This window comes from Hyperolius riggenbachi, chromosome 11 (genome assembly GCF_040937935.1).
Source record: "Hyperolius riggenbachi isolate aHypRig1 chromosome 11, aHypRig1.pri, whole genome shotgun sequence".
Taxonomy (NCBI): Eukaryota; Metazoa; Chordata; class Amphibia; order Anura; family Hyperoliidae; genus Hyperolius; species Hyperolius riggenbachi.
Window position 1 is genome coordinate 124225977 of NC_090656.1, and position 27112 is coordinate 124253088.

Genomic DNA, 27112 nt, shown 5'->3' on the forward strand with positions numbered 1-27112 from the left:
GACCCAGTGAAACACGGCTGTTAGGCCATCTCTCACTCCTTGTTGTGCTACTTTCTGTATGTATCTGTTGGATTAAATATTGTAAGCATTATACTATGGTGCACAGCTCTTCCTTCCTTTCTTCTGCCACTAGTGCTGATCTCTTCAATAGACTGAGTGTAATTAATGACAGCAAGTTCTAGATGCACTTCCACCAGGACTCAGCCTAAAGGTCCCTACCAACAGGGAACTGCAAAAGAAGGGATAAAGAAACCGCTTGCTAAATGTGAAAAATATATCGATAGATAGATGTATATATGTATATATATATACACAGTATATCTAGATAGACAGACAGGTGTGTAGGTGTAGGTGTGTGTGTGTGTGTGTGTGTGTGTGTGTGTGTGTGTGTGTGTGTGTGTGTGTGTGTGTGTGTGTGTATGTGTGTGTGTGATGTGTGTTGTGTGATGTGTGTTGTGTGTTGTGTGTTGTGTGTTGTGTGTGTGTGTTGTGTGTGTGTGTTGTGTGTGTGTGTTGTGTGTGTGTGATGTGTGTGTGTGATGTGTGTGTGTGATGTGTGATGTGTGATGTGTGTGTGTGATGTGTGTGTGTGTGTTGTGTGTGTGTGTTGTGTGTGTGTGATGTGTGTGTGTGATGTGTGTGTGTGATGTGTGTGTGTGATGTGTGTGTGTGATGTGTGTGTGTGATGTGTGTGTGTGATGTGTGTGTGATGTGTGTGTGTGATGTGTGTGTGTGATGTGTGATGTGTGATGTGTGATGGTGTGAGTGTGAGTTGTGTGTTGTGTGTTGTGTGTTGTGTGTTGTGTGTTGTGTGTCCTATGCACACATCATATATATAATATACTAATACTACACTTAGAGTGCTACGCTTAGAGTGATGTAAATGTGCAATTTATTTATTTATTTATTGTACATATAAAGCGCCAACATATTACGCAGTGCTGTGCAATAGGTACATATGCTAATTTCAGACATAGGTGATGCTACATGTTGGTGTCAGGTCTTCTTAACTGACCTTGCAGGTGTCTCCTGGCAGATTTCTCCATAGTGATATAGAGCTGCATCATGGGTAACAGCTGAATTTGCATTTGGAGGCCAGAGGCAGCTTGAACGATGATATTGGAATCGGAGGGCTGCAGGATGGTAAAACTGGCTATAGAAGAAAACATAGATGATTAGCTTTCTTGCCATTATTGCAGGTCTGTGTATATCACACATTACAAGAACATAGAAATCAAATGGGGAATGAAGCGAGTGAGCTCCCAGATTATAGGCTGCCACTGCAACATAAAACAAATTTACTTTACGAGGCACTGTAGTGAAATATAGTAGAATGCAGTAAATTATTCAGGATACCCACCCATACTGTAACTTAATTAAATACCCTCCCAGTCACCCTGAAAGCTTGTGCAGCAGCAGTTAGATAGTACTGTATCACTGCATTGCTTCTGTCCAGTTACAAAAGTGAATTTCTGTTTAGGCGCCAAACTAGAAATGGCCCAGGCTTTATGTGTTAAATTAATCTAGATTTCCCTAATTCGGCAAATATGACATCCAGGTGGCAGACCTCTGTCATCTGTCATCGACATACACCTTGACGTTTGTCCTTACCTGTGACATGGGGTAGTGTTACTTTCAGTTCATTCAGCAGTACTGTGCCATCAGCTTTGAACGCCACCACCTAGAGGAAGGATGGATATCACATGTAGCTTGTTTAGAGGTTGATAGGTAGATTTTATTTCCATACAAAATTAATGGCTTGGCTTTGTGTGGGTGCTGGCAAGTGAAATAGTATATTAGCTGCTTATGCACCCTGAAAACCCCAATGGTAGGATCTCCCATGCCAGTACATTGAAAAGGGGCGTCCAGAAATGTGGGGGCTGGCTGAAGCTGCTAGTACAGTGATCTGCAAACTTGGCTCTCCAGCTGTTAAGGAACTACAAGTCCCACAATCCATTTGCCTTTATGAATCATGACTGTGGCTGTCAGACTTCTGCAATGCATTGTGGGACTTGTAGTTCCTTAACAGCTGGAGAGCCAAGTTTGCAGATCACTTTGCTAGTAGAATATTGGTTATATTACTGGCAGGATGTTATTGGGTACTGCCTGGATAATGCAGATAGTAGAATACTGGCAATACTACTGATATTTTACTATTCTTTTACCTGACCTACCTGTAACCCTACCTACTCCTAACACAAATCTACCCCTACCTATGAATAACACCACCCCCCACACACCAATAGCTAACATGACCACTGTTGAGGTGGGGTTTGGCTACATAATAGCCATGCCCCATGCCCCCAGATACTTACCCCCACCGTCACTATTGGCACTATTAACATGCTTTGTATTTGTTTTTTGAATTATTTTGATGGCCAAAATCTGAAGTAAGGTGTCTATGCCAGTTTGTCCCTCTTTTCTCAGGACTTTTCTTGATAGTAAAACAGATAAACTAGAGAATATATAAACATTTATCTTGAAACACGTCAATCTCCATATGATGTTAGCTCCCATTGGCAGTGCTGCTCATCCAGATTCCGGATATCCGGGTAACCCGGATATCCAACCTTTTTTCAGCTATCGGATTCGGATTCAGATTCCGGATTTCTATGAAAATCTGGACAGCTATTTGCGAATAGTTGGCTGGCAATGCGGATATCCGCGGATATCCGCAGAAATCTGACTATTGAGATAGGAGATGACGTCCCTGACGTCATTGAGCCAATCAGAGGGCTCCCAGGGGCTCCCAGCAGAAGCCCGAGCAACCAATCACAAAACGGAACCCTGGCCTGCCCCACCTGACCTCATTGAGCCAATCAGAGGGCTCCCAGCCTAAGCCCTGGCACCCAATCACAGATGGGAACCCTGGCCAGGCCCCCCTGTATAATAAGGAGGGCTGCCATGATGAGAAATATTGTCCTTGCTTGTAATTGCTCACTAAGAGACATGCTCCAGCGCTGCTGGCCTAGCAAGTGCTGTATACAGTGATAAATCTAAAGCTGTTCAGTGATTAACCCCTTCACTATCATTACACTTATGTTGTATTGTTAATTAGCTTGATTTCATTGTGTGACAGTCAGCGTGTGTGCTGCAGGGCTGCTGCAGGCAGCTGCTATGTGTCTGTGTGTGTGCTGAGCCTGTGCACAGACCACCAGGCCAGCTGCTGCCTGCTGGCCAGCTATTAGCCTTAGCTAGCTACAGTATAGGTTAGGGATTAGGGAATAGGATTACTGTGTTATTGTGTAGTTGGTACTGTAATACTGCAGTCAGTGCTAGTAGTTGTTAGAGTAGTAGTACTACTGTGTTAGCTTACTACAGAACTGCTGTGCTGCTGAGCAGTGCCAGTGTGACAGTTAGTGTCCTCTCCTCTGCTGTCTGACTGTCACTCGGCACCTGGCACTTGTCACTTGGCACGTTGCACTTGGCATGTGGCACTTTTCACTTGGCATGTGGCACTTTGCACTTGGCATGTGGCACTTTGCACGTGGCACTTTGCACTTGGCACATGGCACTTTGCACCTGAAACTTTGCACTGCCAAGTAACTTTTCGGAGGTGCCTGGGCTGAAAACTGTTTTGTCCCAGTTGTGCGGTTGGACTTTGGAGACAATGTGGGCTGCACGACTGCTGTCTGGAACCTAGTACTGATGTTAATTGACAGCCATTTTTTTTTGGGGGGGGGGGGATTTCAAGTCCCCACATCATCAATTAGTGTTTCCCTTTAAAAAATAATGATGCTACATGCCTCATATACCCTAAAAAAATTTTTTAAAGCAATTTAAAGGCCACTTCCGTTTTTTCTATTCAGATATTCGAATTTGCCCGGATACCCCAGATACTGAGGTCGGATATCCGATTCGGATGCAGATCAGAAAATTTTGAACTCGGATATCCGACCCAGATCGGATATCTGGGTATCCGGATCCAATTCGGATTTTGAAAAGGGGTATCCAAGCAGCGCTGCCCATTAGTGCAGTACTCACATTTTTCAGGTTATCAGTCAAGAGTATAACAGATTTAAGACATGTCTCTCTCTCAGAAGAACCACAGGGACTCAGCTCCCCCAAGACAGCATGTGATTCATTTCCACGACCCTGCAACAAAAGAAAAACACAAGACAATGAATGATCACCAGTTATTGGATGGAGTCTATTGCCAAAATAATCTTGTAATGTGTGATAACCAGCTAATGATTAGTAGTAGTAATGTTTTGGGGGAAAGAATTGGAATTCCATTTATTGATTACAGAGAAGACGGCCAACTAAGTAACCTTCTTTTTGCATTTTTTAACTTTTTTTTTGTTTTTTTGAGAATACCGTATTGTGCAGACAAATGTCTATATTTCTTCTTTACTGCAGTAAATAACATCTCTACAGATGTTTATTCTATTTTCCCCTACCTCTTACATTGTAGACTTTGTTGGACATGTTCCTTCTCTCTCCATGGCCCATATGCAATTACATTTTTCACCCAAGTTTTCTCCTAGGAGATAATTTTTTTATCTTTGATTTAAAATAACTTTCCAGCACTTTTCAACTAAAAAAGTACCAAAAAGTAAATGAAAAAGTACTATCAAAATTATTTTGAGCATTTTCTTGCTTTCTAATGGCTTAAAATGCATTTTATTAACTAATTTAAAAATATCACCCAGGAGAAAACTCAGGTGAAAAAGTGAATTGCATATGGCCCTATGTGTTATATTGTGAGTCTGTTGTGTAAATTGTACTGTAATACAGTATATTGGTGATTTATTTAAAAAGAAAATCAATAATCCCTGTGTTTTTTTTTCTTGCACACACCACCCATCTTTGACTAGCACAGTGTTTTCTTTCTAAGTAATCCTTAGAACATACTTTGTATGATTGATGAACATCACATTTGTGTGCTATGTTGCTATACTGTTCAAATGTATACTCCAGTCTTGCACTTGAAGTGAATGGTTCTTTGTGTTCGCCCCATTGTGTTATGGAAATGTGTAACATAAAGATAAATCCACATGATGAACCTGTCTTTCTGGTCTTTTACCTAAGACAGAGGGGAAATATACTCCTCCATTATTGTTTTCTTACATTTTAAATCAAAGAAATTAATTGTAAAAGATGGGCATGCACCCAAGGGAGATGTGCTACACTAAAATGTCAGACAATAGTTGCTGGGATGGGGGTCAGATTGGTACAGATTTTGAATTACACACTGAGAGTGTTTAGGGTCTGAATACACTTATGCACTTATGTCCGCTTTTCAGATTCTGTAACATTGATGTGTTGCTGAAAAGCGGACAGAAGCGGGTTAGTGTACTGAGATCCTAAGGGTTAACTGGCTTAGTTGACCCCGCCTCAATGGCTTAGTTCCCGAATCAGAATCAGAATCAGAATTTATTTCGCCAAGTACAACGGTGGGTTGTACCCGGAATTGGTTTTGGCGCATACAGGGTCGTTGATGAAAAACAAGAAAATAGCACGGTTAGGCATGGTACAAACGTAGACATTGGACAAGCATACATAGGACAACATTACAGTTTGTGCGTACATTTAAGCAGAGCGTCGTATACAGGTAAGCATGGTACATACGTATAAACAATAAAAGCAAAAACAAAAGCAAAAACAGAGCATTACAGCATACACGTACGATTAACGTAATACAACATAGCAACATACACTGATAGCAGGAACAGAAAAAGAGTGGGACTGGAGGAGCAGCCTGAGAGCTGATATGAGCGCTGCCATTTCCGGCACTGGACGCTACACAGCGACACGCTCCCAACTAGACAGGTGCTACCGATTGTCCGCGAAAAGTAGAAAGGAAGCTGAGGGGGGAGGGGGATCTTGATGGAGGCAGACGGCAGAGTTCACTTGAGCCAGGTTGCTCGAGGAGAAGCGCTCCTAATTTCAAAGTCCGCACGGCTGGGTAATGAGGGTGCAGACGCAGTGGGGGTCCTGTGGTGCCAGGGGGCACCCTTACTGGGCAGCAGTGGTGGACGTGGGGCCTGGGGCCACCCTGGCTGGGCAGCAGGGGTGGACATGAGGCCGGGGGGCACCCCGGCTGGGCGGCATTGGTGGACATAGGGCCAGGGGGGCACCCTGGCTGGGCAGCAGTGGTGGACATGAGGCTGGGGGGGCACCTTGGCTGTGCAGCAATGGTGGACATAGTGCCGGGGGGGAGCACCCTGGCTGGGCAGCAGTGATGGACAGGCCAGGGGCAGCATACCTTCTCTGTGGCTGCGATGGGGCAGCCATAGGCCCTCCATTTACAGGCCCTCCATTGACATGGTGGCAGCGTGGTCGTTCCCCTGGTGACTGGGGGAGCCGCTGCAGTCAGGCCTCCTCTGCATGTGGAGGGTGTCCCTTGTTCTCCTGCTGGTCCCGTGGTGGAGGGGGACCGGCAACCCCAGCAATCCTGAGCTGCATATGTCGGGGTCAGCCGCCCGGTGATGGGGAGGTCTCTGGTGGCCCTGGACGGCTGGTAGAGGCAGCGGGAGCACGTGGCTGGTGATGGCAGCAGGAGCACGTGGCGGCCTCTTCCCAGGCGGCAGCCCTTCAGCCATTCAAGATCGGCCGTGGGCAGTGTGGAGCCGCCGCTGCCCCTCTCTGTGTGGTCCCCGGTAGGAGAGGCGGAACATGCGCAGCGTGAAGGTGGCACTGCTTGCGGCGTCCCCTGGCTCCAGAGCGTCCCGGGTCCCCTGGCAGCAGTGACTCCCCGGACGGCGATCCCCACCCGCTACCTCCCGATCCTCCCGCAGCCCGCGAGGCTCCTCCGTGGCCCCTGCATCATTACCAGGTGGGTGGAGGTGGTCGGGAGGTCGCCAGAGGGGGAGTTAGGGGAGAGAGAGAGAAGAAGACCGGAGCCCTGTGGCCGTGGCGTCCTCACCCGGCGCCATCTTGTATTGCTGACCCCGCCTCTCAGCCTGCTGGTAGGTAGATTGTTGCACAACAGGTCTACTCAGAGAGCAATCATAACAAGAAAAAAACACATAAAACCAGGCACATCAACTCAAGTTAGGACATTTAAATAAGTTATTAAGGAGGTACTAAAGGGGGTGTGCCAGAAAAAAAGGCAAAAAACAGTTAACCCTTTGCACACTCACATGCAAGTGTTCAAACAAATGCATTCTGCTTTTTTGCCTTTTTCTGGCCCTTGTAACTGACCCTTGTGGTCAAGGATCAATCTGGTGCACTCCCTCCTTCCCCTGTCTGACTACTGTCAGGACGCACACGACTTATGCTGGTGTGTATGGTGTACATGAATATATTTCATTAGCTCCCTTGTCAGTTTGAGTTTGATGCACTATCTGTCCCAGGAGAGGACGTCAGGATATGTGCTCTTAATCTTTTAGCTAGATCTGATGCAATGAATGTTTGCATGTCTGCACTATGCATGCTACAGGGCCAGAGTTTGGACACCTACGATTACCTGGGTACTTCTGTGCAGTGTACTGTAGGTGACTAGGAAAGGGAATGCATTATTTTGTAACTAGGAGCCCGGCTTTTAACTTAGCTGTAGGGATAACAGTGGTGTCTGGATGACTTATTCCTGTGAATGCATTTGTTTAAAAAATTTGCATCTGAGTGTGCAAAGGGTTAACAGTTTTTTTTTTAGCAATCATAATAACATGTCATAAGTTACATAATTGTTTTATATATGTGACATGTACACTTGGAACAGCTCAAGCTATTTTTTTATTGCATTTGATTTAAAGGAATACTATCGATGTATGCATTTATTTTTAAATGCTGTATGTTGTAGCACACATTAGGACAAGTACTAGGAGCAATCTGATTCCTCGCACAGCTGTTCCTCTCAGCTGTAAAATCCTCCATCAGTTTTGGATACAAAATGTATCTAAATACTGACGGCTCCCAGAGGGCTAGACCATGTCTCTGCACAGGGAGTTGCTATGAACTCCTCAGTTTATAGTTTATTGCCTTGCTGAAAGAATCTTGTTGATATGGTGGTAAGGGGTTAAAGATTCTAGCAATGTGTGTTTATTATCTTTGCTTCTCTTGACTGATAAAGATACTAATAATGCTAATTGTAAACAGTGGTCTGCCCCTCTCAGCAGCTTGTAAAGTGGATGCAGCCTGGAGTGAATCACCACAAGCAGGCAGCCAGGCAACCAGTCTGAGTGTAAACACAGACTAGTGTTATAGCCAGGGCCGGCGCTACCATTAAGGCAAAGCAGGCAGCTGCCCCAGGGCCCCAGAGCTTGTAGGGGCCCCCAGTGGCTACAAGAGGAAAAAAAAATTTGCAAATCGGCCTTATAGTTTTTGAGAAAAACGATTTTAAAGTTTCAAAGGGAAAAAAAAAAACACATTTAAAAACCTGCCGACTTTAATGGTTAATAGCAAATCCACCTTAAAGAGAAACTCCGGCCAAGAATTGAACTGTATCCCAATCAGTAGCTGATACCCACTTTTACATGAAAAATATAATGATTTTCACAAACAGACCATCAGGGGCGCTGTATGACTGAATTTGTGCTGAAACCCCTCCCACAAGAGGCTCTGGTACCGTACGGTACTCTGGGCAAACTGCCACAATGTAACAATGACACACACAGGAAATGGCTGTTTATAGCTGTCTGTTAAAGCCAGAACAGCTACATAATCTGCCCACAGTAACAATGTCACCATGTAATACATGTCAGAATGTGAATCTGGGAGAGGAAAGATTTTACAATGAGCAAACTCTGACTAAATCATGTATACATAATTATTGTAAAAATTAAGCACCTTTTTATATTAAATTATTTTCACTGGAGTTCCTCTTTAAATGCTAGAAATCCTAAATTTGCAGGATATGTTAAGGAGATCATTAGGAATAAGAGGAAAAAACAATTTTTCAAAAAGACCTTATAGTTTTTGAGAAAATCGATTTTAAAATTTAGAAGGAAAAAAGTATAGTTTTAAATGCGGTAAATGTCACTTTCAGTAGCAAACCTAACGGTAGAGTAATTTTACATGCATCAAACGAAAGCGCAATAAATTTCCTGATGGGGTTTCCAGGGGGTCTATACGCAGCCGCAGCGCTTTGGCCAGGGATCGCTTTACAGCCGCCATATGGCTGTATGAAGATCCCTGGTATTTTTTTCCTATTTTCCCAATTTTTTTAATGTTTAGAGTGTGGGAATTTTTTTTTTTTTTAAATTATGTGGGGTCCCCCCTCCTGAAACTTTGTAACCCCTTGTACCCCATGCAGGCTGGGATAGCCAGAATGTGGAGCTCTGACCGATTGGGACTTCACACCCTGATTATACCAGCTGCACAAAAGGTCCCCTAATGCCGATTTTTGTTCCGGGGTATATGTTGGGTAGGCTCCCCAGGTTTATTTTGCCCTGGGGCCTCATTGTTGCTTAAACCGGCCCTGGTTATAGCTAGTTATATTCCAGCAATATTACAGCTCATTTAGTTACCTGTTACCACCTCAGATCAGCCTATTTCTCCTCATGTCTCATACATGCTGTGTGTGACACAGTGAAATATATTTGTGAACTGTGTGAGAAATGAATTTTTAAGCAGAAATAGAGGGAGAGAGACCTGGGTGAATAAATAAAGCGTCCCTAGCACTAGTGGTAATGTGTACACTAATATAGAGTATTAAAAAAAAAGTCGTTTCAATCGATAGTATTCCTTTAATCTCATCTTCAGACAGTGAATAGTTAAATAACTGAAAAATGTCTTGCCTTAGACAGCACATAATAGCAGTTGCCATGGAAAGTATAGGCCTTCCCATCAAAAGTAGTGAAGTGAGCCCCTCCTTCTATGGAACAGACTCCAGGACAGGCATGATTTGTGCAGTTCCATCTTCCTGATTCACAGAGGCTGCAATGTAAGCAAAGGTACACTGATAAACCTTTAATGAAACTGAAGCTTCTGTACAGTGGTGACATATGGGATGGTGATAACTGGTTAATCATGTGTTAAACCTTAAAATATCTTTATCAGAGAACATTACACTATGGCAACAGTATATCTTTGCTACAGTAAATACCACCACTCATCTGGTACATTTACTCTGGAAGGAAATGTCAGGTCCCACTTTCATCTGCTTATAAATGGACAAATGGGTAAATCCAAAACTCACCTTTCATTTATCACAGCACATCCAACTACTGTCAAAACCCCACCACCACCCCTCTTACACAAACACACATGCACACACCACCTGTCCATACTATAGTGTCTGCACTAAAATAGACTTAGATAGCCATGCCCCATTCTGCCAACTGCTATAGGTCAGACTCTGCTTCAGTGCAAATGAAGGAGTATATTCAGAGACGCAGAGGGAGTGGAAAGGTTGGGAGGGCTGTTGTTGTGGTGAATTGGGTCAGACCAAAAAAAACAGATGCAGATAGACCTGACAGAGCTCATTGCAGCCCCCTCTTTCAAAAATGTTGGAAGGAGGGTAGTAACGTGGCTTAGTGTGCATCTTTACCTTTCAACTTTTCAAACAGTCTATCAGGAGGAGTTTGTACAGGATCAAATGGTTGGAAAGAGTCCCTGGAGTGTGCTGAAATGTATTAAACAACAAACAAAGGGAGAAAAAAAGGTGGCTTACCTCAAAAGATGACACAAATATTGGATTAAAAAGAAGAATATGGTATTCCTTGGCCAAGTATTGGGTAAAGTGTTTTCCCCTTTAATCCAATTTTTGTGTAGTTTTTTTGAGGAAAGACACCTTTTTCTTCCTTTTATTGTTTTTAATATATTTTATCACACTTGGACACCTATTCCCCCTTCCGTTTGGTACGGTCCAAAGTCCCCCTCAATACACTGCCTACTCCTCTTTGAAGGGTGGCCACCGGCAGCAACTGAGTTCGTTGGCTGGTGAAGATCTTTCTTTATTGATGAGAGTGACCAAATCCTCAGCTGTCACAGAATACTTGAGTGGAGATGGGATTTCTCCACATCCGCTACTGTTTTTCATTTTCATATGTTTTCAACCTCCAATCTGTTCAAACAGATTCACTTTAAGCAGAAGTTAATTATTTGTTCTTACCATTCATCACAATCATGTTGCATGGTATCACCTGGAGAGTATAGAGACCCTTTGTGTTTGCAAGAACATTCACTTGCTGCTACACAGCCCCTATCAGTGTAGTCATCTTGCACTGTGCCTGAAACAAACAAATGTGAAAATAAACTTATGAGATAAGGAATTGTATGGGTAGTATGGATGATAAATAGAACATTAGTAGTATAAAAAAGAGTATTTTTATTTTCGGTTTTATACAGTAACTTTATTTTAAAGATTGCATCAGACTGCTCTTGCTGCTGTTCACAGAATTCATACTCCACTTTTCTTTAAAAAGATACAGGAACTAATGACTAATTTGAACTTTCCTGCAGTAAAAACTCTTTAGCTGTTTCTTCTCAGCTGTTTTGGCTTCTATTCACTGTTCAGGAAACTTGACTGAATTTGATAAGCTGTCAACAAGCTATTTTGCATAGATAACAACTCAAGTTTTTAACTCTTGCTGTACTGGAAAACAGAAAGAAACTTCTGATAATTTCTTAGGAGGGATAAACAAGGGTGAAGAGGTGCCCAGGATAAATAAAACTTTGTTAAGAACACAATAAAATAAAATAAAAATGTCACTTCAGGCACACTTTAAGGCTCAGTGGGCTATTGGTCATCCATGTAAATCTGAGGTTAAAATCTAAATATGAATAAGAGCAACTAGATTTCATTCAAATGTATTGCAAGTTATATGCAGCTTGAAACAAGACCAATCAAAACTGACAGGAAGTTATTTTCATTGGTTGAATTTCAAAATGCATACAATCTGCATGAAATTTGAATGCAAGTGGAATTATTTGTATATGATTGACTATTTCTGGCTATCAGATGGCATGTGGAGATTTGGGCCAGGAGCTTTTATTAAGATGATAATAGTGTCAGATTTGGTTGGAATGTCAGTCCTATGCAACTTACCTTCAGGGCAGAAGCAGCCATCCATATAGTGTTCCTCGCACAGGCTGTGTATCTCCAGGTGGGAACAGGAGTTCTTGCAGGGAGAGCCACTCTCTTGGTAAATCATGTTAGCAGGACATGCCTTAGCTGGAAAATAAAAATAAAAAGTATGATCTCTTGCTCCTGCAGTTATAAGAAACTGTAAATGTTTAAAAACAGATCTGCACCTACTAAGCATTTACCAACATGCCCCTGGAACGCCAACCTTTCTTCTCTCAGCACCTTTACATTATGGCAATGCGCTCAAAGCACTGCTGGAAACATTGCTAAGCATTGAAACAGCATACAATATAACGGAATGAGGACATTGGTTCAGCATCTGTCTTAAATGCTGGTGTCCATACTTATTTTTAGCACATCAGATGATATCACACTAGAGTGAATCGGCACATAAAATGCCCTTCTGAACCGTACAAAGTTGATCCAGTCTTTTCAATTAATATTTGTTTAATAACTGTTCAGAAAATACAATAATCCAAGACCAAGACTACAATGAGAGTATGTTCAAATTAGACTGACATTAAATCATTTTGAGAATCTTGCATTTTATTACAATTGCATTTGTGTAACTGTCTTACTATCCTGCACTTGAAATGCTTTGCGGCGTCTATTGAATTCTAAGGGTAACTCTGACCAAACATTATTTAAATGCATATTAAACACAGCAAATAAGCAAATACAAGTCTGTTTTAATCATATCTATATTTAGAAGATACAACTGAAATGGATGGTTGAAGGCAAGTAGTGGTCCACGGGCCAGCAGTGGAAGACCTTTACTATATGATGCTTATCCAGGGGTCGAGTCGGGCGTGAACGCAGGTGGACGACGTCCACCTGCTTTTTTCAGAGGGTGGACGTCGTCCACCCTAGCATCTATAGTGGAGGTAGAGAGTGCAGTGAAGGGAGAGTGTTGGGCACAGCGGTGGGGAAGGCGGGATGTCTCCCCTCCCTTCCCTCACCTTGGGGCTCCCCCTTCCTCACTCTCCCCTCCAGAACAAAAATTTGCGCCGGCGGCGGCTGGCAGTGGGCGGGACTTACCTCCTCCTCGATCCAAGCGCCGGGTAAGTTCTGCGTGCCACTGCTCTGGTCTAGACCAGACCAGACTAGTGACAGTGGAGTGCTCCCTCTCGTGCCGGAACGAGGAAGAGGTAAGTCCTGCCCGCTGCCAGCCACCCGCACATTTTAGTTCTGGAGGGGAGAGTGAGGAAGGGGGAGCCCCAAGGTGAGGGAAGGGGGGAGATGTCCCCCCTTCCCCACCGCTGTGTCCACAGCTCCCCTTTACTGCGCTGCTCCCCTCCTGCTGGGGGGACACCTGGCTACCTATTCTGGGGACATATACCTCTGACTACATATACTGGGGACTACTATACCCCTGACTACATATACTGGGCACATATACCCCTGGCTACATATGCTGGGCACCTATACCTCTGGCTACATATACTGTGGACTACTATACCACTGACTACATATACTGGGCACATATACTCCTAGCTACATATACTGGACACCTATACCTCTGGCTACATATACTGGGGACTACTATACCCCTGACTACATATACTGAGCACATATACACCTGGCTACATATACTGGACACCTATACCTCTGGCTACATATACTGGGGACTACTATACACTTGGCTACCAATGGAACATATACACCTGGCCACCTATTCTGTGGACATCTATATACCTGGCTACCTATGGGACATATATACACATGGCCACCTTTCCTGGGGACATCTATACACCTGGCTACCTATTCTGGGGACAACTATACTCATGGCTACTGATACTGGGGACACCTATAGACCTGGCTACCTATGATGGGGGTACCTATTTTGGGGGAACTGCTGTCAGATTATCTGCATTTTTGCGGAACCGCTGTTAACAGATTAAGCGTATTTTGGGGAACAGTTGCAAGATTATGTGTATGTTAGGGGAATGGCTGCTGCCAGATTACGTGTATTTTGGGGAACTGCTGCCAGATTGTGTATGTTTGGGGGACCACTGCTGCCAGATTACATGTATTTTGGGTGTTACATGTATTTTGGGTGATCCGCTGCCAGGTTTCACGTATTTTGGGGGAACTGCTTCCAGATTATGTGTATGTTGGGGGAACTGCTGCTGCCACATTGTCTATTTTGGGTGAACCACTGCCATATTATCTGTATTTTAGAGGAACTTCTACCAGATTACGTGTCTTTTTGGTTAAATGCTGTCGGATTAAATCTATTTTTGGGGGATACACTACTGCCGAGGTCAAACTTCCCCGGCAGACCTTTTACATCACTGCTAAGGTCATGTATATTTGGCCCCACCCATGACCACACCCATGTTATGCTTTACCACATCCATTTTTTTGGGGGGGGGGTTTGGGGTGAGTCTACTCACCTCTTTTCCAAGGACTAGACCCCTGTGCTTATCTCAAGAAACATCCCTGGTTACATGGCCAAAAACCTCAAAAAAATACTATCTCTGTGCTGAGAGCCACAACAGCGCCCCCGCTAGAGACAGGGAAGGTAAATATAATAATCCTTGATAGGCTTGTCGAGCGTGGATTGCAGGAGACTTCGGGGGAGCCAGCGCTGGATTGCCTGCAGCTACAGCGGAGGGGGGAGCCTCATTGGGGCCCTGAAGCTTCCCCCTACCGAGGTGAGTACCCCCAAGGGAAACTTTTTTTGTTACAGGATCTCTTTAAGAATTTTTTTCAAGAACTACTATTTCTGTACTGTTTGGGAGGTGGGGAAGTTGTGGTGAAATTGGTTTACCCAACTTTTATTAGTGATAAGGAATAGAAAGAAAAGGAGAATCAATTTTCACTAATGAATCTGCTGAGGATCAGCTGCTACTTGTCAGCATGGAGAATTTAGAAATTCAAAACTTACGGCAGAAGCTGTCAGTCCTCCAGTTTCCTGGGCGGCCTCCAGCATGGGAACATTGCCTGGAAAACTCAGTGATGGTGCTGCACAGGCAGAAGGAATCTTGGGACTGACCACACGAGCACATGTCTAACATACAGGCATTAATATAGGCTTCCACATTGAGGAGATCATGGCAGTCAGAAAATGCAGCATGTTCCAGATGTCCTTCACACACAGAGCGCTGAGAAAGAAAGGAGGACATTCTATTACAAAAAGGTAGCTGTGACTTACTATGTTTGAATTTCCCATTGCCATTGATATAACTCATCCACATCACCCTGGTACATGATAGTAGGATTTACTACACGCGGTCCGGTTAAAGGACAGGTGCGAGCAAAAAAAGAAAACAAGATCAACTTACCTGGGGCTTCCTCCAGCCCCTGGAATCCTATCTGTCCCTCACCGCAGCTTCGGTGACCCGGAATCCTCTCGGTTGCAGATGCTGACCTTGCCAAGTCGGCATCTTCTGTGCTTGCGCGAGTGCAGGTGCAGTACTTCTACGCCTGTGCAGAATGCTCCAGTCATCCGCAACGATGGGGAGAGGCAAGAGGCAGATAGGCTGCCAGTGGCTGGAGGAAGCCCCAGGTAAGTAGATCTTCTTATCTTTTTTTGCTCGCACCTGTCCTTGAAGCATCCTTTGTTAGGCAGTTTTCTAAGACATGCATGTAAAATGATTACTTTTCACCAAGAGACGATTACTCACATATTGAGAGCAGTGGGTGGTATCTATTTTCTGAGTCTCATCTGAATCTATACATTTGTCATTAGGGTCATCTATGTTTTGCAGATTTCCAAATTGTATAGGATTTAGTTTGATGTCTGTAGATAAAAACAGAATATGTCAGTGCAAAAAGTCATAAAAACCCAAAATTGAAGTTGTGGAATTCTGAAAGGACACATGGTTTAGTTTAAATTATAAGTATTGCATTTGGTTACAGTTTCAACTGTAAAAATCTGTTACTGCAGTGCTTTCATTCATCTGTACACCTATCCATGCATATTTAAGACCTCTGCACTGGCTGTTTTGTTTTGCACTTCCTCAACCATTTACTTCCTGTGAATCTACATCCACAGATTGCACCCACCAGCATGCACTGTGGAGCACACATGTGAGAGGCACTGCCAGGAATTAGAAAATGCGGGAGATGCGTCACCCTGTAGATAAGTATTGAGGCTCAAGTAAGTCGCTAAAATCTGACAGAACTGACAGGTTTTAGACTAGTCCATCTCCTCATGGGGGATTCTCAGAGTTGTTGTTTTTTTTTTCAAAAGCATTCCCTGAATGGCATTTGCTAAGTCTAACTGCCAAAATAGTGTGCAAGAAGGGAGGCTGGCTAGTTGCAAAGCACACGGGGTTGTTTCCATTAGTGTGGTGCATTTGCTTGAGCTCCTTTACAAAGTACGGGAGCACAGGAAGATTGCATATCAACCGCGACACTATGCAATTTTTTAGCAATTTAGCAAGTCAAAATATTTTCCTGCCTATTTTTTTTCCTCCCGTCAAAAATTGCTAACACAGCGTACATTCGATCGAATTGGATGAAAATTGTGGTGGAATCACTGTGGTGGAAAATGGGACAAATGCAATTGAATCAGATTGTGATTTCTCAGTGGACAGTAGCCCTCTAAAACTGATTTGGCACTGGTATTGTAGTTGATTTGTACTTCCAGATTACTTACCTCCAGTGAGGAATTCATCATAGATGGGCACGCCATTATAATCACCACACAGCCCACAGGTTTGATTGTTATACTTCGGGTCCAACTCCACCTGTACACAAGGCATGGCAAAGCAAACATTCAATAGTTGTTTGTTATGCATAATAGTTTCCTTCTTCAAAAGTTATTTGCAGCAACATCTTTGTAACTAGATATTAGAAAGTTATAGTCACCACATGGACTCGTTCTTAACCACATTACTCTAAAACAATGAAATAAATGCAAATTGAAGGTCTGCAAATTTTTGTATTTTTAAGCTGTCTTCTGATGGACAAAACGTATTTCGAAAGACAGCTTTAGGAATATTCCCAAAAACATACAGATAAGTTAATTGGCTCCCCCCTAAAATTGACCCTAGACTACAATACGTACACTACACGATACATACATAGACATAGGACTCTGGTAGGGATTAGATTGTGAGCTCCTTTGAGGGACAGTTAGTGACTAGACTATATACTATGTACAGCTCTGCGGAAGATGTTGGCGCTATATAAATACTAAAAATAAATAAATAAATAATAGTACTTTAACGAAAGACACATAATACCTAACAATATAACACAGTACTTTGGCTCTGATGTAAACATTTGTCCTCATGAACAATCTCACCTTAACACATATTCCCAAAAATTTCTCATGAGTTACCGTATATCAAATTATTGTGTTAAAGGGAACATGAAGTGAGAGGAATATGGAGGCTGCCCTATTTATTTCCTTTTAATCAGTCAAAAGGATCAGCCAGTCCTGCTGATCCTCTGCATTGAATGCTTTTAGCCATAGATTCCGAACAAGCATGTAGACCAGGTGACTCTGACAAGATTAGCTGCATGCTTCCTTCAAGTGTGTGATTCAGACACTACTGACGCAGGAGTGTTTAACCAGTTAAAGACGATGCTAGTTTAAATCTATGCCCTGTTTTGATGCTGTTGTGGTTGCCAGGGTATAGTTTTTAGTTCATTGCCACTGTGTGTTCTCGCTGATCGCGTCGCTCTCTGCCTGCCACAGCTCCCTCGCACTGCCTTCTCTATCATGGTAGAGCTCTGTGATCAAGTCAGGAGCCGATTTCATTGGCTCCTGACCCTGTCTATCAATGTAAGCAACTCCCATTGGCCTACATTGATAGACAAGGTCAGGAGCCAATGAAAGCGGCTCCTAACCGGCTCAGAGGAACTCTGCCATCATAGAGGCGGCAGAATGGGTGGCCTGAGGTGTAAGTGTGGGGTGGACTGCGGATGCGGCGGGTATGTGCAGCGATTCATCAGTATTCTGCTGTTTATGGTACCACTGGTACTTAAGTGGTTAAAAGGAAACAAATGTGGCAGGCAGCCTCCGTATACCTCTAACTGCAAGTTTCCTTTAAGGGACATTTTAACTCGTATTTATAGGGAAACACCCATCTCTTGATTCACTAACATTACACATTTTAGCAAAATTGTGCATTACATGTATGCAAACTTTAATGCATAAAGGAACACATCTTATCCAGTATTACCAAATGCTTCAGAACAGCTTTCACGCTGCTGGCAGTGTTTGTGTTACATAACTTGAAAAGACTAACTTAACAGCTGCAGGAAGAAGGGGTTAAGAACTATTTTACATTCAAGAAGTGCTTTTGTTCTACAACAAAAACCAGGGGAGGACTGGGACCTTTTGGCCTGGAGGGAAAACACAAACTAGCGGCCCATTTTCACGGCAGCCTGGGCCCTAAATTACATCACACACGTGCCCCACGTGCTATATGCCAAAAGTCTTATGGGAAATACAGCAAGGACAAATGAGGAACAGCGTGACAGGTAAAGTATAATGCACTGGCAATTGGGGGGGGCGGGGGGGACACATAAAATATTTTGAGTTACAATGGCCGGGGGTTTCCGTCGCGTTCATTGTTCGTGATTATCACACTGGATCAACCTCATCAGCCCGAGATTGCCCAGCCTCTCAGATCGATACTTTCAACCAATTTCCACCCGAAATCAGACAGATATTTTCCCACGGACCTGCAGGAAAGCCTCTGCTCTGCATCATGCTGTTTATATTTACCAACTTGCCCACCCTCTAATTACTCTGTAATTAGGCATTGATTTCCCTCGACCAGCCTAGTGGTTCACATTGCCTTATACAAAAACATGTACCAGGCACTGTACCAGCCCTAAAACATTAAATGAGAGGCAGCCTGGGGGGAAATTTCCCCCCTTCCCCCCTGGCCAGTCCTCCCCTGACAAAAACACTGCTAAGCAAATATTTGTTTTCTTGTTTTCGTTTCTGTAAATACATTTAAAAAAACACAGTGTGGAGTGTCCTTAAGGTGCATACACACGAAGGATTTTTCCAAACAACCGGTCGTTTGGACGTTTGAACGTCCGGTCGTCTGGACATCAAATCGGTCGTGTGTACGGTCGGTCGTTAACCTGATAAGACTGGTTTTGACGGATCCGCTTGGCCGATTGTCCAAATCCAGTCTTACGACTGGTCGTTTGGAAAAATCTGACGTGTGTATGAGCCTTTACATACGAATACCAGCCAAGGCACAGGGATTGAAGGTGAGCAGAAAGTGACCCAGGAAGAGTGCATCTCTGCATCAACACATTGTGAATTTTTAGCATTGATGGAAAGTTTTGTGAAAGGAGAATTGCCTGCCCAATCTCAAAAAGCTCTGCGCACAATGCCGATGGATGTTCAGACATTCCCCTGACTTCCTTGGGGAAAGATTGATGTGCTATCTGACTACTTCCATTGTCCTCCAGAAGCAAGTAGAAACTCACCCCTCTCAAGAATTAAAAGTAATAAGGACAATATGGTCTAGATTGTGTAGAATGGTTAGCATTTTATTTAATAAAACTCAGCCCATGTCCAGGTAATGCACTTCTTAATGTGAAAATTGATTCATTATCCCAAATGGAAAATAAACTACTCGCTAAGTTTACCTCAGGGGTTAGAATATCCATCGGAGCCAAATGGCTTTCTAAAGAACTAGAATGGACTAAATTGGAACCAAATGATGGCAATAATTTACTACATTTGCCAAAATTAATATCTTATGAGTTGTATCCAGGTCAACTTTAATACCTTTTCTAAATTATGGGAACCTCATTTCTACATATGGTTCTTATTTACTCCTACGTATCCAGATTTGACACCCTCCGTTATCTCAGACATTGATTTTTTGTATTTCTCTTCTTCTTTTTGGATGCACAATTTTCAGAGAATTTGTTTGTGACCTCAACTATCTCTCTGGTTATTTTGTATTATTTTAGGGTTGTATTTTTTATATACTTGCATATCCTATTGTTTACTCAATAGGTATTCACTCTTCACTTCAGTATCCCACTGTTATGACTGTAGTGAAACATCAACCAGTATGTACTGTTTATCTACACTTTCAATAAAGATGTTTGATAACAAAAAAGTAATAACATGATAGTGATTTGGGGGGGGGGGAGGGGGTATTAAATGTTTCAGAAACCCCTCACTGTACACATTTTACAATTCATTATGTTAAAGGACTGATAAGAGATATGGAGCTATGAAATTACTCTGCAATTCCTGAACTTGGGCTGCAAGATTTATTTTCTTGTACATGGCTTCTTCCGCCTCCAGAAGTACTACATATTTATTTCATAAAGGCAATCATACACTGGTCAATTGCCGCCAGATCGACCAGCAGATAGATCACTCTGTGATCGAATCTGATCAAAAAGGGATCTATTGGCTGCCTACATTGCAAACAGATTTCGAATCGATTTCACTATGAAATCGATTCACAATCTGTGGAGCTGCCGCTGCCGCCTACCCCAGCATACATTACCTGATTCGGCCGTCACAAGTCCCCGCGGTCTCTTCTCCGCTCTGGGCTCCAGCTTCACTTAACTTCCTGTCGGCGGAAGTTTAAACAGCATAGGGCGCTCTATTGTTTAAACTTCCCCCGACAGGAAGTAAGTGAAGCCAGCCAGAGCCCAGCGCAGAAAAGGGACCGCGGAGACAGCGGGGACTCTCGTCGGCCGTATCAGGTAATGTATTGTCACTAGCGTTGGTGGTCGGACATTCGAACGCCGCTATCGACGCACTCCTGACCCACCGGAGATCTTTCGCGCAGACAGATTGATGGGATCGATCGATTTCAGGCAGAAATTGGTCGAACGGTCAGCGTTTGCATATCCATTTCACAGCAGATTCGATCACAGTGACTGAATCTGCTGTCTATCTGCGGGAAATCAAGTAAGTGTACGGGCACCTTAAGTCTGGCTAGATTGTTTAAATTAAATTGGAAAATCTTTCAAAGGGACAGGACAAAAAGGAGAGACAGAAAACGTGTAACAGATAAAAGAAAGTAAAGGAAAATATCAGGAGAGAATGAAAGAAGAGAAGAAACAAAGGGGCCATAGAAAAGAAAACTACTTAAAGAAAATCTGTAATGAAAAAAACTCCCCTGGGGGTACTCACCTCGGGTGGAGGAAGCCTCTGGATCCTATTGAGGCTTCCCTCGTCCTCCTCAGTCCCACGACGGCGGCGAAAATCCTCCCGGAGTGGCGGCGATGTAAATATTTACCTCTTGAGCTCCAGTGCAGGCGCAGTATCCGCTCTTCCCACGGAGATAGGCGAAAATAGCTGATCTCGGTTGGGCCGCTCTACTGCACAGGCGCAAGTCTCCTGCGCCTGCGCAGTAGAGCGGACCCAACGGAGATAGGCTATTTTCGCCTATCTCCGTCAGAAGAGCCGCAACAGCGCCCCGCTGGAGCCAAAAAAGGTAAATATTGCACAGGCTGTCGGATTTGTCGCCTGTGCGTTCCGGGGGCTGCAGCGACACCGCCGTGGAACACAGGAGGACAGGGGAAGCCTCGATAGGGTCCAGAGGCTTTCCCCTACTGAGGTGAGTACCCCCCAGGGGAACTTTTTTTCAGTACAGGTTTTCTTTAAGACAATGGGATGTATTTACAACATGTATTACTCACCATAACTGCATCTTCTTTATTCCACATCAGAGTTAGCCCCGACTTTGTATATATTTTAAAGTATGCATCATTTTTCTGGATGAGGATTCCGAAGCTGTAGTATGGCGTCTTGGCGCTGCAAAATACAATGTTGGAAACATTCAGATACTCATTTGTTTTTGTGCAAATAAGATACTATCCGTTACTGTAGTCACTTATCAGTGAAAAAAAGTCACCATTGTCTACAATCACAATGAGTGATAGGCCACTAACTGTCTGTTCTTTTGGAACTGAAAGTCCTACGGCATCTTAAGCCCCATCTACACGGTATGATTCTTTGTGCGATTCGATTACAATTCTATTTACGATCCAATTAAATCCGACATGTCCGATCAGGATTCGATTCTATTTAATTCGATTTGCCATTGTTTTGCAATGGCAAATCGAATTGAATCGAATCCCGATCGGACATGTCGGATTTAATCAGATCGTAAATAAATTCGTAATCGAATCGCACAAAGAATCGTATCGTGTAGATTGGGCTTAATGCTAGGTACACACAATGAGATTTTCTGTGAGATTTACTGTCAGATCGATTATTTCCAACATGTCCAATCTGATTTTCGAATGGTTTCTGATTGATTTTCTGCAAAAACTCGGTATACAGAGGCGCCAGAGTAGAGTAAAACGTTTTAAAAACCGCTTAAAAACAGAGGGGGATGTTAGGGTGGACTTACCTCCCTCTTACCAAAAAAAAGAAAACTCACTTGAGTCTCGATAAAACAGAATTGACAAATAATTTATTCAACTCCACAAATGCAACGTGTTTCGCGGGTGTGACCCCGCTTCCTCAGGCAAAAATGGGAGCACAACTGGAATAAAAACAAAATATACACAAAATAACTACCCACAGAATTGCAACAATCGGCGCAGCAGATAATTGGAAGAGAGCACATAGAATAATTGCTACAGAAAACATTGCTACAAAAAAAAAACATTTTCGGCCCACATAAACACAGGGCCATGCGAACAAGCTTAGATATCAGAAATCAAATAGCTAAGGCTTAATGCTTACAAATAGCTACTCTGGCACCTCTGTATACCGAATTTTTGCTGATCTTCTAGTCCACCCTGGGTGGAGGGGTGCATCCCCATCTACTATCTACAAAGAGTGACTTCTTAACCTGAGTGGGGTCAGGTTCTAATGCTCCCCACCTGCATTTAAAGTGGTTGCCTATGGGTAACCCGTGTTTGTGAGTATATACTGTATATACATAAAATTGTATTGAACTCTTCATTTTACCTGACAATACTGCACCATATTGGGCTCTCGATTCTCCTCTTGTTTTTTAAGCATACTGATCGATTTTCTGTTCACCCTTATGGAAAATCGATTGGAAAATGATTGAATGAATGATGAATTTGATCGGAAATCAGATCGGACATGTTGGAAATCATAGATCTGACAGTAAATTTGCCAAAAAATCTCATTGTGTCTAGCTAGCATAAGTCTTTTTTTTCTTTCCCAGAAACCTCTCCTCAGAACTTGGGGAGTATTTAGCCCATACACTGTGCAGATGTTGCTGTATTCAAAGCCAAATGCTAAGTTGAGCTGTTAAGTGTATGTTGTTGCCCTATTCCTTGTATCCTTATCATGGTGCCTATGTGACTGTGAGGTACCAAGGTATCTGTAGCAGGTCTGTATGTAAGTGCCCTATTAGCAGCTCCACTCTATCATTAGTAATCAACTCCCTTTTTTTACTACCATCGTCCGCACTTATAGGCTGGGAGATCATGATGGCAACATTTTTTATAAGATCCCTGCAAGAGGGGCCTCTAGAAAGGAAGGGGAAAAGTAATTTCAAAAATGTGGGGCCCTTCGCAGTTTTTTATGGGACACACCATGATTTCTAGTTACATCCCTGGCTTTACCCTATCATGAACAGTATTGGGGACAATGGATCATATTGGGATATTCCCCACTTGATAACAACTTGTTCTATCTCGAGTTCCAGCATTTCCACTATCCCACTAAGCCCCAGTTCTTAGTTACATAGTTAGTTTGCCTGAAAAAAGATATCCATCCATCAAGTTCAACCAGAAAATAAAACACTATCCTGAACATGCACCTATCCCAGTTGATCCAGGGAAAGGCAAAAAAACTTACAAGGCCTGGGCCAATTAGCCTTAAAAGGGAAAAATTCCTTCACGACTCAGGATGGCAGTTAGATAAGTCCCTGGATCAACTCTCCTGGGAATTACAGGTACCTAATAATTATAGCCGTGGATGCCCTTCAATGAAGGAAAGCATCCAAGCCCTCTTTAAATACAGATATAGAGATTGCCTTAACTTCTTCCTGAGGTAAGATATTCCAAATTTCAACCACTTTCAATTGTAAAGGACCCCTTTCTAAATAGATGGCCAAAACTTTTTCATCCATATGCAGATCATCTTTAGGGATGGCCTGAACCTCCGATTTTCAGTTAGCGAACCGGGTTCGCGAACTTCAGCGAAAGTTCGCACGAACCGAACTTTCGCGGAGGTTCGCGAACCGCAATAGCCTTAAATGGGGAGGCAAACTTTGAAAACTAGAAACATTTATGCTGGCCAAAAAAGTGATGCAAAAGATGTTTCAAGGGGTCTAACACCTGGAGGGGAGCATGGCGGAGTGGGATACACGTCAAAAGTCCCGGGGAAAAATCTGGATTTGACGCAAAGCAGGGTTTAAGGGCAGAAATCACATTGAATGCTAAATTGCAGGCCTAAAGTGCTTTAAAACATCTTGCATATATATACATCAATCAGGGAGTGTAATTAGAGTACTGCTTCACACTGACACACCAAACTCACTGTGTTACGCACTGCAAACAGCTGTTTGTGTAGTGATGGCCTATATGGTCGCCGGGCTGTGGTAGCTCAATGATAGAACAACAGTGACTGTCCAGCTGATCAAATTTGGTCTGTCCACAATGAAGCAATGACATTATTATCTTGGGTGTGCAAACCCCCCCCCCCCCCAAGCGAGACACTCATATAGCCTGTGGTTATTGCTACATTGTGATACGCAAGCCCCTTCACCGCAGCAAGGTAATGATCAAGAAGAGGAATTGGCACATGTACATGCCTTTTGTTTTGTTGTTGCAGCTTCAGTGCAGCCAGAAAAATTAGGCAGGCATGTATACACACCAGAAAAATTAGTATAGCGGCCATTAAAAATTCAGGAATCCACCTGGAGTCCTGGGGCCTGTTGGTGGTGGCAGAGAAGGCAGTCAAGTGGCCTGCGGGCAGAGGTGCTGTGTGAGGAGCGACTTAGTCTTGGGGGAGGCAGTCACACAGCGTGCAGGCAGAGATGCTGTGTGTGGGGACTGACTTAGTCTTCGGGCTGGCAGTAGCCCTCCGGGATCCATGCCTCATTCATTTTGATAAAGGTCAGGTACTGAACACTTTTGTGACTTAGGCGACTTCTCTTCTCAGTGGCAATGCCTCCAGCTGCGCTGAAGGTCCTTTCTGACAGGACGCTTGAGGCAGGGCAAGACAGAAGTTGGATGGCAAATTGGGACAGCTCTGACCACAGGTCAAGCCTGCGCACTCAGTAGTCTATCGCTGCTCATTCTGTCGATGGTCCTTTCTCTACCATTGTTAAAGAAAGGTCGGGGAGTCAGGGTTCGATTCCGGTCCGGAGTTGGAGCCTGAGAAACGGCTACCACCACACATCCAAGGAAGGCAGCAGGCATGGCATGAAAGTCCCAAGGTAGTGACAAAAAATAACAATACAGTAACAGGAGGACTTTCGAGGCCCTGCTGTATATGACACTAATAGACTTTACTACCTTTAACGAGAATCTGTTATGGAGGGCAAGTCTGCCATCCATTCAAATGAAAGGTATGCACTGACTGCCAGGTATAATACAATGTGCAGTCACAGATGCAGTGAAAGGTATTACGTGACTGGTATTACAATACAATATGCAGCTGTCACACAGGTGCAGTTAACAGGTATGCTCGGAGTGGTATATTACACAGTGTGCAGTCACACAGGTACTGTGAACAATTATGCAATGACTGGTATTACAAATGTGCACCTGTCACACACAGACAGGTATCGGACAGGCACAGTGACACTGCGTGTGCTCACGTAGGTAGGTGGGTGCACTGTGAACAACAGGTAGTAGGTATATGCAGTGATGGGTATTACAATGTGCACCTGTCACACACAGACAGGTACCGGACAGGCACAGTGACACTGCGTGCGCTCACGTAGATAGGTAGGTGCACTGAAGTGAACAACAGGTAATAGGTATATGCAGTGATGGGTATTATAATGTGCACCTGGCACTGGCACAGTAGTAATTATACCACCAAGGGGCCAAAGGCCAGCTGCGAATGACTGACAGGGCTGTATATAATGCAAGTGGGCCACACAAAAAAAAAAATAGATCACAAGAACAAGATTAGCTCTCAAAAGAGCTGTTGAGGGGTGCTTTTTTAGCAATAAGAATCAGCAAGGAGCAAGCTAAGAAGCCTACAGGAGCCTAACTAAGCTTTCCCTATAAGTCTCTGCACAGTAGCTCTCCCATCTCTAATTACTGCAGGCACATGAGTGAGTGAAAAGCCTGAGATGCTGCCTGCCTTTTATAAGGGGAGGGGTGGGGCTCCAGGAGGGAGTGTAGCCTGATACAATGTGCCTGCTGACTGTGATGTAGAGGGTCAAAGTTGACCCTCATGATGCACTATGAGGGCGAACCGAACTTCCGGAAAAGTTTGCGGCTCTCCGCGATCGCGATTCGCGAACCCCAGATGTTTGCCGGGAACCGTTCGCCCGTGAACCGTTCGGGCCATCTCTAGTCCTCTTGTCTTGTTGATTTCATATAGTGCCAGACATTCACAGAAATGTATACTCCAACTCATGGCAGTCATCCCACAACCAAAAAAAGGAGAATTAATAAAGAGATGATGCTTATGAAAAACTGAAATGTAAATTTAAGAATGATTGATTCATGATGGTAATTTTCAAACAAGTGGTATAGTTTTTTTTTTATTGAATACATTTATAGAAAAAAATTGTATGTAAATAAATACAATTAAACATTTTCAAAACAATCCGTTTTTGTGACCATCTGAAAACCAATAATTTAAATGAATTGCATTTTAATCATCTGTGTGTGACAAACATAACTGTTCAGTCAGCAGTGCATCTTTTCTTTACTTGTTACAAAACATTGTGCAGGTAGCCTTACTGTATACAGTTTCTTATGTCACTGAGGCAAATCTAAAAAGTTAATAGGCATTTAAATGTCCATAGTTGAGACTGCTATAAATGTTTATGACTTCTGTCTATGTTCACAGTAATCTGATGAGTTACACCTCAAGGTGCTCGCCATATGTTCTTGTCCAGGACACTTAGAAGGCTTGGCCTGAGTATCCAGAAACCTCCTTTTTATTGCGTTGGCCAATATACCACACCCAAGGAAACACCTTGTACAAATGACAGTGGATATACTGATGCTGGTAGCAGGCAGCTGTTTTACCCAGACTGCCATGCTGCCACATATTCATGTTAAGGT

The 27112-nt window shown here is 43.4% G+C and overlaps 1 protein-coding gene and 1 long non-coding RNA gene across 3 annotated transcripts in view; one reads left to right on the plus strand and one right to left on the minus strand.

Annotated features, from left to right (window-relative positions):
• Nucleotides 1-27112, minus strand: part of LOC137537706 (mucin-2-like) — a 165527-nt gene that overhangs the window by 134194 nt on the left and 4221 nt on the right. Inside the window, exons 3-12 of the mRNA XM_068259642.1 lie at nt 21569-21683; nt 16578-16668; nt 15601-15716; nt 14862-15078; nt 11933-12058; nt 10997-11114; nt 9681-9819; nt 3985-4095; nt 1612-1681; nt 1016-1153 (exon numbers count right to left, since the gene is read on the minus strand). Coding sequence (XP_068115743.1) covers nt 1016-1153; nt 1612-1681; nt 3985-4095; nt 9681-9819; nt 10997-11114; nt 11933-12058; nt 14862-15078; nt 15601-15716; nt 16578-16668; nt 21569-21683 — 1241 coding nt within the window. The remainder of the gene's footprint in view (nt 1-1015; nt 1154-1611; nt 1682-3984; nt 4096-9680; nt 9820-10996; nt 11115-11932; nt 12059-14861; nt 15079-15600; nt 15717-16577; nt 16669-21568; nt 21684-27112) is intronic.
• Nucleotides 1057-27112, plus strand: LOC137537719 (uncharacterized). 2 transcript variants are annotated; one of them, XR_011024662.1, is made up of 3 exons: nt 1057-1199; nt 9686-9836; nt 26895-27112. It is a non-coding gene; the product is annotated as an uncharacterized lncRNA (long non-coding RNA). The 2 variants fall into 2 exon arrangements; XR_011024663.1 differs by having other exon boundaries at nt 1064-1143.